Below are 12,675 nucleotides of genomic sequence, written 5' to 3'. Positions count from 1 at the left end.
CCACCTAGAGGACTGTACGATGCATTACACAGTCACTATTAAGTAGTAACTGTTATTATCAAGGATCTATTATATTGGTTATTATAGAAACACGTTTTCGCGGGTCGCATTTCTTGTCCTCTTGTTCTCCCAGTGTCTCTGAGATGATTACATGTGACCATAAGTATGTAATGTAGTATACAATCATTCTGGGTTAAAAATAAGCCATGTTATTTTTTTAATACATCAAAAATAGTGCATTGACATAGCAATTATTGAACAGTTGTGTGATACATCAAACAGAGTTCCTTTAGAAAAAAAAACATACAAAAATGCAATAAAAGGAACAAAAGGTGATGGAAGTGGAAAGCCAGTTTAATTACTTTGGAGGCATATGTAGCCTAATGATGTGTGTTGTGATTGTCAAGTTAAGGCTGAGCGGTGCAAATCACCAGAGATGAAAGCAACTCCATTCAACATGAATGATATGACATTTTTATAAACAATGGTCCACAATACTAGAAATGTAGATGTGTTGAGAACCCACATGTTTCCTTTAAATCAACAGTAAAGCACTTTTCAGGGAAGCATTTAAAAGCCGGTATCCATTAGATTGGGACAGTCTTTCTCCTCATTGAACATGCCAAAATGACAAAAAAGATTTTCCCATCCACAATGCTACACATAATAACAATTAAATACACAGTAAACATCTGGCTCAGCTCTGGCTCAGAGCATTATAAAGTACCAGCTGTGCTGCATTTCATCTTGGTTTAGAGACAAGGGCTTTGTCTAAATTACAAAACTTTGTTTTGTCAAGTAATAAATAGTTAGAATCCTTCAAAGGGTCAAATTAACATCTACAATACTCTCAAATTATTATTACTCTTGTTTCAACGGTGCACTTTTTATTTGCACTCTTTGCAACATTATGCATTGGTTTTTGCATTTTTCAGGTCTCAGGTCAGGCAACAGCTTTGCAACAGCTTTTCTGTTGCAAATGAGGATAAATAAATAAAAACAAAAATCCTCAATGTGAAAACTTTGGTCAACAATCATCCATATTCTGAAAGTCCCAGTATGTTTGAATTTTTGCATTGTCTCCATTTATGTGGAAGCTTGGACACCTTAAGCAGATACTATTAATAAATGATAGCTCCGTCACACATGGGTCAAAGTCTAATAAGGTACAACCTGATGAGCGTCCACCATAAGGGTATAAATACTCTGTGCATATAGTGGTTAATGACTGTTGCATCTCCACCTCTTCTTGCCCCGCAGCGGTCACATACTGCTGCAGTGTGTGCTTATGTAATCCAGACTTTCCTTCCCTCCCTCCTGCTATGGCACCTTCATGTGGCGGGTCGGCTAAGGTGAATCTGCTGTGGTCGTACTCGAAGAGACAGAGCTGTCCTGAGTCACTGGGGCATGCAGCGATATCCCACCATGCATTTCTTTAGCTTCCACATTGGATGAATTCATAAATTCGTGTCCATTTGGCTCCAATTGTCTGTTAGTCCTTGCCGTCTGGGAGCTTTGTTTGTCAAATCCAGGGAGACACGTCACAACATCACAAATTGCATATTTCTCTTGTTTGAGCTGTTTATGCTTGGTTGAGAGTGCGCCAGAGCGGTCAGGGTCAAGCCAGCTCATCTTTCTCTTCTGCAAATAGAAAAACAAAAACAGCACAGTGAGATTTGGAAAAGGAGATATCTTTCCCAAAATTGGGCTTGAACATTTTCTAAATAAATCAAGGTGCAACAATGGCTCTTAGTTGTTTGCATTAGTTCTGCCCCTCTGTCCTTATTGACACAGCTAAATGCAAAACATCACTCACTATTCTATTTTTGTCTTAGAATCATGCAACAAATAATAATCTCTTTATCATGGCACATTTTTCAACATATTAAGCAAGAAAATAGTTTGATTTTGCAAAGACAAATAAGCCTCTGAAAAAAACTCAAGCAATATTCTCATCTCAAATGTATCAAATCACATATACTGTTGTTTCTCATTTATTACAGCTCATACAGAACAAGCAAGACTAATGTTGAGAACTTCTACAACAGGAAAACGCTATTTCATAACAAATGTTTCATTGTTGGATGAATGCCAACAACAAAATGTGGCAGCAACAGTCAGAGAGATCTTCCCTTGTCAAAATACTCTGAAGAATACTTTGTGATCTTGAATAATTGTGAAATTGTGCCACGTCAGCCTGACCACAGCTACGTAGCATTAGCCTTCACACTTCCTTATGTGGAGTTAAACATGGAGTTTGTAATGTGCCCAACCCCAAGGCCAATGTTAAAAACAAGGGTCATCTAAGGTAACTGACGCAAGTATGACTCATTGGAATAGAGTGTGATGACATGCCAACAATTCAAAGGTAGGTCTTGCTGTTAAGAAAGTAAACATTACGTCTTGGTCCTAAACACTTGATAAACATAGTCTCTCTTAGCACAATTTCCAAAAGTAAAATTATGATTTCAACATATTTTCATAGAGGCATTTTTAAAGGTGCACCATGTCTTCACGGCGGTGTTATTGCCTTGCCTGGAATAGTACGGCTCTGAATATATATATAGCTTGCATTTATTGAAATACAGTTGTTTTTATTGCTCTAGAAAATCTTGACTCGCCTCTCCACTGACGTTACCTATACTTCGGCCTCTACCGTTAAGGTCCAAGTAGCTAGCAAGATAAATGAATGACATACTGTTGAACGTTCGAGGCAAAGCAACGACATCAACCTCCACCAGAAAGGTTCCGTAGTGCACCTTTAAATGCGTAATAATAGAATGAAGTGGCACACACCTTGGCTGGGATGTGCAGCTGGTTCTGGCACCAATATTGAGTGCGTTTCATCGCATTGATCTGATTTGACTTTGCTCTCTCCAGAGGAAACCAGGCCTTCAGCATTACTTCAATCTGCAGGAGGTTTCGGAGGTACCTCTCACTGAAAAAAGTCAACAAAAAAGTATAAATGTCTGGTCAATTATGGCAGCGCAAGGTATTTTATGTTAAGAAAGGATCCTCATTACTATCTATAACCCAAAATATTTAGTCAAGTATAGTGATTACATGTGAAAACTGGTGTTTTTTGTATTATTATCAAACATATTTTACATCTATAATATAACACTTAATGAATGCTTTGATATTAAGCAATGACATTCAAAACTGTTTAAATCTATTCAAGACCTTTGTGTGAGCTTGTGAATGCGTATACTGTTCCAAGCTTACCCCATGTCAGGTTTCTGCAAAATACCCAGGATCCTTTGCAGTCTGTCGATGGCAACGCTTTGTTGAAAACTGGTCAGACCTGAGAAAGTTACATAAGACCATAAAGAGAGTTAGCAGGCATATAATCAAAAGAGTTATTACATGATAATGGAAGTTTCTCGAATGCACACACCTTTGTCAAATCGACCACGCTTGAGTCCATAAAGAAGCTCGAGCAAAGGACGGTTATACTTTTGCAAATCTGCACACTGCGAAAAGACAGAGAAAATGCCAAGTTAAAATCCTGAACTTCATGTAAATAACATTTACATTTTTTTAGAGAACTTTGGACAACATAATTTCAGACTAAGCTTTCAAGCCTAATATCATGCAGTAGGAGATAAGTTACAAAAGTCTGCCTTACCCCCCTATGTTTTATTATTTTTACATTGTAGTGTTATGAGTTTTATTTCTCTAAGTGTGTTTACGCTTTTGTAGTGCTCAAATGACTGATACATTTCATAAGATCAGATTTGAACCTCTGTACAGTACACAATGACTAAACCTTAGCCAGAACATAAGACTAATGATAAACCAGTACCAAAATAGGTTCTGTGTGAACTAACACTAAACCAGGATAAAATAAGAAATAAACCAGGAATAAACTAGGTCTAGACAACATCTAATTTGCGACTAAAGCAGGACTTAGGGCGTGTTCACACAAATCTACATTACGACTCAAACTGTGAATATCTGTCAAAAGGATCAAATAGTAAAGCAACCTAAACAAACCCTGAGCAGACTTAACTACCCCCACTGGTCCCTTCGCCCCGACCATATAGCGCATGTTTTCCATTAGGTGTACTTACTTTTTGAGCAAATGCCAGATCTCCCGGTGAGGCTGTTGCAGAGTGATCTGAATGAGTCAGAAAGCTTTGTCCAGAGCTTGGCATGTGTTTATCTTTGGTACAGGACGTGCTCGGTCGACCGCTGCCTCCCTGCGTCTCGGTGAAAACGCCACTGGCAACAAAGTCTTGGGAGTTGGAGATGCTGCCTGTTGAGTTCATCTGCGAAACAATTAGCAAAAAGCAAAATTATGCATACGGATGCAACAAATATACAATGTCACAATCAAAGGGCTCAAGATGTTATAGTGGACTTTTTTATAACCTCCTGAGGCTAAAATACATGTGTTTGTGTAGTGCCGAAATACGTTACTGTGTTAAGGATTGGGCTAAACTTATATTTTCTTCCTTGATTCATCAGTTCTTGTAACATCTTATGAAGTCTTGAATAATTATAACTGAATTCAAGGGGCATTTTGTCTGACTATGAGATAAAGACTTAATTATGTCATAACTGGCAGTAATCGAGCCTAAAAAAGCAGTTTTCCCTCATTACTGGACTAGGGCTACAAAAAAAATGTACACAGAAGCCAAGTGAAACTAGAGACTTTGGACAAATATTGATACTGGAACGAATTACATAACAGGACAAAGTTGGACTTTTGCTATAGTTTTTCAATGGTAATCTTAATCAGAACTAGCCTACATTGTAATATTACAGGAACTACTATTATTTTGAGTAGAAAAGTACAATATTGTAAAAACAAAAATATTAGCATTGTTGTTTTGAGTATTGGTATTTATTGGTAAGAAATGATTTCCTTAGTAATGGAATTGAGTTTGACATTTTTGTATCCTGACAACACTATCAGTAATTGGAAAATCACTTATATTAGAATTAAGCTTGTAATTGTGATGGGTTTACTTGCATTGAGTATTTTGATTATGTAACCCATGTACTGTAGCCTCATGACGCTTTTCAACGCGGCAAACTTGTAAAGCTGATGCTGATAAAGGACTTATGCATTTCATTTCAATTCTAAACTGCCAGAAAATGAATAATAATTGAACACTGATCGTTTTCTTTTGGGATACGTCTAATGAAACCAGCCAGAAAGCCTTGATACCCCAAAGCAGATGTGGAGTGTTGCAATATAACATGAAAGTATATCTCTCTATCAAATTGCACCGCCACAAAACTACACGTAACCCCGAGTGTTGCCCGGGCCCATTCCGGGAAACTTTTCAGTGTAACACAATATTATACTGTTGGTGTAGAGTGACTAATCTCTGTTGACGCGCCAAAAACGTGTCGTGTTATTATTACTCTGAAGATTAGTGGAAGTACATGTTGATCTTTGGCGTTTCCATAATTGTTTGTGGGCGTTTAACTGCACAGGTCGAGCAAGGACAGCAGCCGGACTGTAGATTGTCACCCTCATTTAAGTCTTTGCAAAATTGTGAGATGATTACACTTAAATATGCGAAATCGTCTAAACTAAAAAAAAAAAAACTAAAAAAGAGTAACGATAGTCCACTAGTTTTGGCAGCGAGTGGTAAGGCAAGTTTATTTGTAGAGTAAGATTCGTCCACAAGGTAATTCAAAATACTTCCCACAACAGGAAAACAAACGCATTAAACTCACAAATAAATCACAAAACCTTCACACATCATACATTGTGTAGTAACAACGTATTGTAATAACAACAAAGTCATAAAGAAAGCTTAACATATTACGTTTTAAAATAGATTTGTACAGAGTATAATAAAGGAAAAGTCAGTGCTTACCTTTTTGAGACGCAACTAGGGGACAAAAAACCCCGAGAAAACACACGAAAAACGAGCAAGAAGGCACGTAAAAAGGTTTCAGGTGGTATCAAATAAGTCCACAAGTTAAATTTACAGAGGATAACTGGTTGAATGTATCGTTTCTAAGGCGATCCCTCCAGCTCCGATCCTTCGTAATTTACCTTGACGAGTGTCCAACTTGCTCAAAGTCCCGCATGGAAAAGCGAACAGGGGCTACACGTGCTGAAAGATGCAGCGCTGTGATTGGACGAGGCCGGGCGTAGACGTCTCTAATTGGCTGAGGGACGGGCCCAATGGTACATCTCCTGCGCGCTGATTGGTTGAGTTTGTCTTCGTGCACCGTGTCCGGGAGCACGCGTGGATGTGTCAGGCTGAGGCGCACGTGTGAGTGGTGTGGCGCTGGTGAAAAAAAGGAAAAACAAAACGAGACAAGCCACATTTTGTCTTTTCTGCATGTCGTGTTTACGACAAGCAGGTGAGCGATAGGCCGCACGTGTTCTGCAAGAATATTTTATATTTGGCGATTTGAATTGAATAAAGATCCATATATAGTCTGTTATATCCGTTATAGCTTTGCCAGTGTTATTTAGGTTTATACCGATATATAGTCGTTATTATTTACCTAAAAAACATTACATAAAATCACAATTCAGCGTTTTATCACAACCTATGGGTCTTTTACGTAACTTTGCATGTATTTTACATCTTTAAAGATGCAGATGCAAATACATATCTTACATAATGTGATGTTATGGCGAATAACAGCAAAATAACCATTATAGTCTTGTCAGTGGTAGCTTGTTTGAGTTATACATAGTTATTTTATTTACCAAACAACTACAAATTCTATGACATAAAATCACAAACTATCACAACCTGTGAGTCTTTTATGTAAATTTCCATTTGCATTGTTAAAGATGCAGAAAATAGATTTCAAACTGCACATGATTGTTGTTAAAAGATGCAGATGCAAATACATATCTTAAATTGCCATTAAATGTTACATAATTTAATGGAAAATTTGTAATTTTCATTGTTTCATTGTTATAGCATAGTCTTGCCAATGGTGGCCTATTCAAGTTTATAAAGTTTTATCATTTACTAAAATGTGTTATAAAATCATAAATAAGAATTGTATTAAACGTATGCATCTTTGATGTACGCGCTTGCATTGTTAAAGATGCAGAAAATGCAGCTTTGTTTGCAATTGATTGTTAATAATCAAAAGGAACATTATTTTGTCCCATAATGGGGAACTCACAGCTCAAAAATTGTTGTTGAATAATGTGATGCTATGGAAACATTGGTGGTTACTTTAGGCATATAGCAACTTTGATAATACAATACATTATTTGTAATAACAAATAATGTATTGTTTTCTAATCAGTTGTGAATGTGTAAATCATTTTTAAAGTCCTAATATGTTGCCGTGTTCGAGAATGTGATGACACATAATCATGAGGCATCTTAGGCCTATTAGTGACTGTCCAGGGCTTACCTTACATACTTACATAATACGATTGTAGCATGTTTCGAAGTCTTCTGCACGCAGCTATGTCATGTGGTGTCTAGTAATGTACAGCTTAGGCAAGTTTAGACAAGATAATTATAGAGATGCAAAACTAGATGAAAATCATACACTTGAGACAGATAAGCCAGTCTAAAAATAGGCTGCACCTTCACAGTAATGTAGAGCTGTGGGTCCAACAGTGTAATTAACTTCTATTGACAAAACACACTACGTCGTGAGAGACTTCAACAATGTTCTTTGCTCATTTGGTTGTTTGACTGAGACTTAAAGTATTTAAATATACCCAAAACAGTTTATGTCATCTCCGTGTTGTCACTAGGCCTATTGTAACTACTATTGAGGCATTAAATAAGCACAAACTATTGACAATGAGAATCAGTCATTTTGAAACAGCTCAGTTAAACTAAAGCACTGTACATAATCAAGTTAAATTCTCTGGATATGCAAGAGACTGGTTCCACAAAAGAGGAAATCTATATCTTTTTAGTGGCAAACATGCATTGGCACCACACTAATCTGTTATATAAACGCAAGGACTGCAAATATGTTTGTTTCTTTTCTGTGCTCAACTTGAAACCATCTGTCCTTTTCCAGTGTTACAAGTAATTATCTGGGGGTGAACAATAAATCAAAGATACACTAAATATTCAAATTTCTACCTGAGTATCAAGATACTAAAACAAAATTATATATCACCCTCACTAGAAACATCCTAAAGGAAATTATCATAATTCATATTTTTCAACCACAAAAAAGAAATAAACAAAAATAAATTTCATTCAAAGACTGCATCACTAGTCCCTAAATCTGTAGAATGTAGGTCATTGTCTGGGCCCTTTGTCTTCGACTGCCACCTGCAGACACCATTCAAGACACGAGATGACCTCAGCAATCAGTAAGCAGGCTGTAAATGTGTAACTTAGTCTGAGTCGTGTCAGAAAGCACAATCACACGCCATTCAGAAGAGAAAGTGGTCGGCTGCAATGACACACAGTGAACACGTGAGCTTGAATATATTGAGTAAGGAATTCATTTGTGAAGAGCTGGTCTCATTCACACCAAATGTATATGTATTTGTTCCATTTGTTAAAATTAATGAGATACAATCACACTTTCATCTTCTATATAATCGCAACAAATGACTATTTTAATCTGATAATTTAAATTACATCACAACATTCTACAGGCCTGTATCACACACGTTTAGGCAGGAAAAATGTTTATGTGAAGACTTTTCTTGGATTTTTCTTAATATTCCTCCACAAAAAAGTGATTTAACATGAAAACAATCGGAATAAAAGTTAAATGTGCACGATGCCCATGTGTGGACAATAAAGGATTATCTTATCTTATGCATCTTCTTTGGTGGAGGGACTGCCACTTGTTATATGTTATCTGGTTTTCCCAGTGAAAATTTAAGTTATTATACACGATAAAAAGCAGGTAGCATACCATCCACCAGAAAAATGGCAATGTGCACTTTTAACAAGTTTGTTTGAATAATATATTATGTGTGAGTCTGTAAAGAAAACGAGAAGAACGTCGTGCTAATATTTCTGAAATGTATTCAACCAATCAGCGGGTCAATTATGACATTTACAGATTTCACATTCACCAGTTCGCCTCTTGTAATGTCTTTGCTGGCAGATGGCAAACCAGTCTTAATATGATATATCTGTTTGCCCAATATGCTCCACATGACTAGCAACCAAGCCAGGGGTCATCTCTGTTTGTCCTGGAGATGAAGGCAATTTTTCGTGCCATTTCTGTGTGGTAAATTCTCCTGCAGTTCTCAAAGTTTTTCCGGATCCGTTCTCGGCAGGGCTTCTCATAGTAACGCTTCCTCTTCACAGTGTCGATAATGCCATCTTGAGTCAGGATTCTGGAAAAATCAAGAAGAAAATTGTCCGCTTGTAACATGTATATAACATTACAAGTAGGAATTATTATGATTATGACTGAGATACATATTAGATGCTAAGATTTCTCAAAGACATACACGCAATTCATCACTACATTTGAATAGTGTAGCATATCTACTAAATAATAATAATGAAATCCTAAAGGCATATATTGAACAGATGCTGTAAAGTATTGAACAATCCGATTTAAAAGTGTTATCAATACTTAACACTTAAACGTAATCAAAACTACATACTTATTTGCGCAAGCATAGATACTAAAGAAAAATCTCAAACAGGACAACATTTGACATTTCCTGAACAGTTTTATGATCTTGAGCTTTAACACTAGGATAAGACAACATGGTAACGTAAAGAAAGTGCAATTATGATTTAGTATTGACTAAAAAGTGCATTTTATTAACATTGTGGTATATCCAGATGCCATTTTAAGTATCGAAATAGAGTTCTAAAAGTGAGAGAAGCTGCGTCTCTAAGCAAAATCCTGAAGAGCGCATGCGCAGAGTGGTGACATTCAGAGGATAGCAACGCCGCGCAGTGTTCGGCATTAAAAAGACGACACACGATCACTAAACCAATCCATACAGTACTTTGCCTCCAATTTCACGGGCCCTGACCTGTTTAAATTCTTGTACGCAGCGTCCACATTCCCGTCTTGGACCATCACTGTCCGGGCAATGAAGCGGACGTGTCTCGCCATGACGGACCCGGTGCTCACGGTGCGGATGATCGTCTGGAAACTAGGAAGGAAGAATGGTTCCGCCACGACGTGAACATAGAAGTAAGCGCTAGATGTCGCTTTTGTGCAAACATAAATAACTTTGTCAAATATTTCTGCACCACCACATCACCAAGAGCACGGTCTGACTGTGTCGCCGATGCTAGGTAAGTAGATTAGTTATGATAAGTCATTTAACGAGAATAGAAGTGAGTATCCTTTAATGGTTGTCATTTAAAAGTAGCTCAGAATAAACTGAAATCAATACCCTGACCAACAAAAACTACAAACCTAACTGCTTCCCACACATTAAATATGTTGAAATTATTAATCATCCTATTTACAAATGACAGTCAGCAAATTGTCCTTTTGCTTGTCCTGCTATTTAGACCTTATTATTTAAAGAATGTGCCTTTGATACATAGGAAGTGTGTAAAAAGTTAGATTTACTGAGAAAACTTACTTTTTCTCACAAAGAAATCAAGGCGGTTTTGGGCGTACTGGCTTTCAGGGTTGTAATATGTTGGTGTCTCTGGAGTTCCTGTCTCTCTGTGTGTTTTACAATCTATGAAAAAAACTAAAAACCATGTGGTGTTATTGCTGTTAATATCTATGAGCTTAAATTCCCTGAGTCCGTCCCTTTATGACACACCACCTTCAACAATGTGTCCCTCTTTTTCTAGAGTTTGAGGTTTGAGTAGAGGAAAAATAGCGGAATGAGGCATGGTGGACTTCAAAAGGTAAATGCAAAACTACACTGACTTTTTATTCACAGCGGCCTGCCTAGATTTTACAAATAGCTGTAAGTAGCCTAAGTTATTTTATCTTATGGCCTGAAGCACAGTTGAGAAACAGATGCCTTGGTGTCCAGTGGTGTTCTTTCATCAAACCTATTATGTACCTTTTTCTGATCTTTGGGCTTGGGTTGTAACAAACATCCCTACGAGAGGTCAACCAGCGGTGAATCACGGCACTCATTTGCATTTAAATGTGCTTTTATATGTTTTCTTTGGATAAAAAATAGCTGGAGAGGTCAATTCCCATGTTACAGTAACCGTATAACTTACAGTATCTTGTGTATGGTGCCACAGGGAGGAATGCAGATAACATCACAGCTCTTTTTGTTTGCTGAATCCACTGCATTGTGTTTCCCGGGCACTCTCTTCTGATCCAGGCCTGTTGATGTCTCGTTGGCACCGTTTACCGCAGGAAAATGTGGACACACGGTAAGAAGCAGAGAGCTCAGTGTATCCAAGCACGTTTTATTCAACATTTATAAAGATTCTGTAGTCATATTTGATTGCTTTCTTGAAATAATGTTATTTTGTTCTATGTAGCCTGTAGGGATGTCACGATATAATATTTTAGAGTTACCAGTATTGTGAGAAAAAAATAATTCATGATTTAAAGACTATTTGCGATAATTGAGACTGACAAAATAAAGTTAAATGTGATAAAAACAGCCAGAAAAGTTATTAACATTCATGTCTATTATTTGGGCTATGCATTGAACAAAAAATACTTAATTTGGATTCTTATTATTATTACTCCTATATATTGTGACCTGAATTATCACGGTTATCATTTAACTTAATGATCTTAGTAGCCTGATTGTTTCATGGTTTTGCTTTAATATTTAAATGTGCACTTTTCTGGCCACTGGCTCCTCTCCATGGCGACAGTATTACTTTGCCTTGAATGTTCTACAATATGAAATTAAACACCCATCTATCTATTTTCACAGAAAAAAGCAGAGTGACGCCACTAGATAAAGTTACAGGTCAGATCTGTGGCGAGGCGACGTAATTGGATAAACGCAATAAAGATCCGTTTAATGTCATACTGTGTAACATCCCAGGCAAAGCAACACATCACATCATTACATAACCGTAGCCAGAGCCACTTATGTGTATTATTTTTATAGTTTTTGTAACATCATTTTACTTGCACAATGTTATATCTCATCTTATCATCATTATTTCTACTCCATGTTGTACCTTAGATTGATTGATTGATTGATTGACCTTAGTATGTTTTATTTAAATTATTCTAGTTAAACAACAATTTTTTAAATAGATATTAATTAATTCACCGTTTATTTTTATTTGTCTGAGTTTCCTGTGGGACAAATAAAGTTTCTCTTATCTTGATAACATTTTTATGGAGACAATCACGAGTCCTTAGGTAATAGAGAATAAAGCATGGCAAAACACAATAACACTTGTACAATTTCAACCATGGAAGAAACTCAAAACATGATATCGAATAACACCAAATAATAACCCTTAAACAGAATATTTGTTTTAGTGTGCCCATTGTCATCACCTGCTGCACCCATTATTGGGCTAGAAAAACAGACAAGACGATATCACACTAACTAAGACACGTACTCCCTTTCTGATATCCCTTCCACTTCCGCAGCACACCTATCCTTTTCATTCATTTAATCTGAGCCTATACGAAGACATACAGGCACAATAACTACACAAACTCTCTGTCAGATTGAGTTTAAAAGTGTACATTTGACCTAAAACGCCAGTCTCCTGAACAGCTGGCTCTATCATGTCAAACCCCGTGGACGTAAAGCACATCCGTCCACTTTAGATACGAGCCTATTGCATGTCACTGACACAACACTGCAGCTTT

General features: G+C 37.0%; 2 protein-coding genes across 2 annotated transcripts; both read right to left on the bottom strand.

The window, feature by feature from the left end:
• Positions 1-186: 186 nt before the first annotated feature.
• On the bottom strand, positions 187-4,290 carry ciarta (circadian associated repressor of transcription a). The gene is made up of 5 exons (XM_072448023.1): positions 4,074-4,290; positions 3,398-3,473; positions 3,226-3,304; positions 2,797-2,938; positions 187-1,641 (listed from the first exon to the last, which is right to left on the bottom strand). The coding sequence occupies exons 1-5, from the start codon at positions 4,269-4,271 to the stop codon at positions 1,348-1,350; spliced, it is 789 nt and encodes a 262-aa protein (XP_072304124.1). The 5' UTR covers positions 4,272-4,290; the 3' UTR covers positions 187-1,347.
• A 4,768-nt stretch (positions 4,291-9,058) lies between these two features.
• Positions 9,059-10,071, bottom strand: mrps21 (mitochondrial ribosomal protein S21). The gene is made up of 2 exons (XM_072447167.1): positions 9,929-10,071; positions 9,059-9,271 (listed from the first exon to the last, which is right to left on the bottom strand). Exons 1-2 carry the CDS (start codon positions 10,009-10,011, stop codon positions 9,091-9,093), a joined length of 264 nt encoding a protein of 87 aa, XP_072303268.1. The 5' UTR covers positions 10,012-10,071; the 3' UTR covers positions 9,059-9,090.
• Positions 10,072-12,675: the final 2,604 nt, after the last annotated feature.

Source organism: Eucyclogobius newberryi, unplaced genomic scaffold, assembly GCF_026437365.1.
Source record: "Eucyclogobius newberryi isolate DKJ021-1_F unplaced genomic scaffold, fEucNew1.0.hap1 SCAF_16, whole genome shotgun sequence".
Classification (NCBI taxonomy): Eukaryota; Metazoa; Chordata; class Actinopteri; order Gobiiformes; family Gobiidae; genus Eucyclogobius; species Eucyclogobius newberryi.
The sequence above is the reverse complement of the archived record's forward strand: the minus strand, read 5'-3'. Positions and strand labels throughout refer to the sequence as shown.

Excerpts from the sequence above, each read along its gene's own strand:
- ciarta (XM_072448023.1), bottom strand. The coding sequence starts at position 4,271 with ATGAACTCAACAGGCAGCATCTCCAACTCCCAAGACTTTGTTGCCAGT. Across the intron at positions 3,474-4,073 it reads ATCTGGCATTTGCTCAAAAA|TGTGCAGATTTGCAAAAGTA; the intron begins GTAAGTACACCT and ends GTCTTTTCGCAG. Across the intron at positions 2,939-3,225 it reads TTGCAGAAACCTGACATGGG|TGAGAGGTACCTCCGAAACC; the intron begins GTAAGCTTGGAA and ends GACTTTTTTCAG.
- mrps21 (XM_072447167.1), bottom strand. The coding sequence starts at position 10,011 with ATGGCGAGACACGTCCGCTTCATTGCCCGGACAGTGATGGTCCAAGAC. Across the intron at positions 9,272-9,928 it reads GCGTACAAGAATTTAAACAG|AATCCTGACTCAAGATGGCA; the intron begins GTCAGGGCCCGT and ends TGATTTTTCCAG.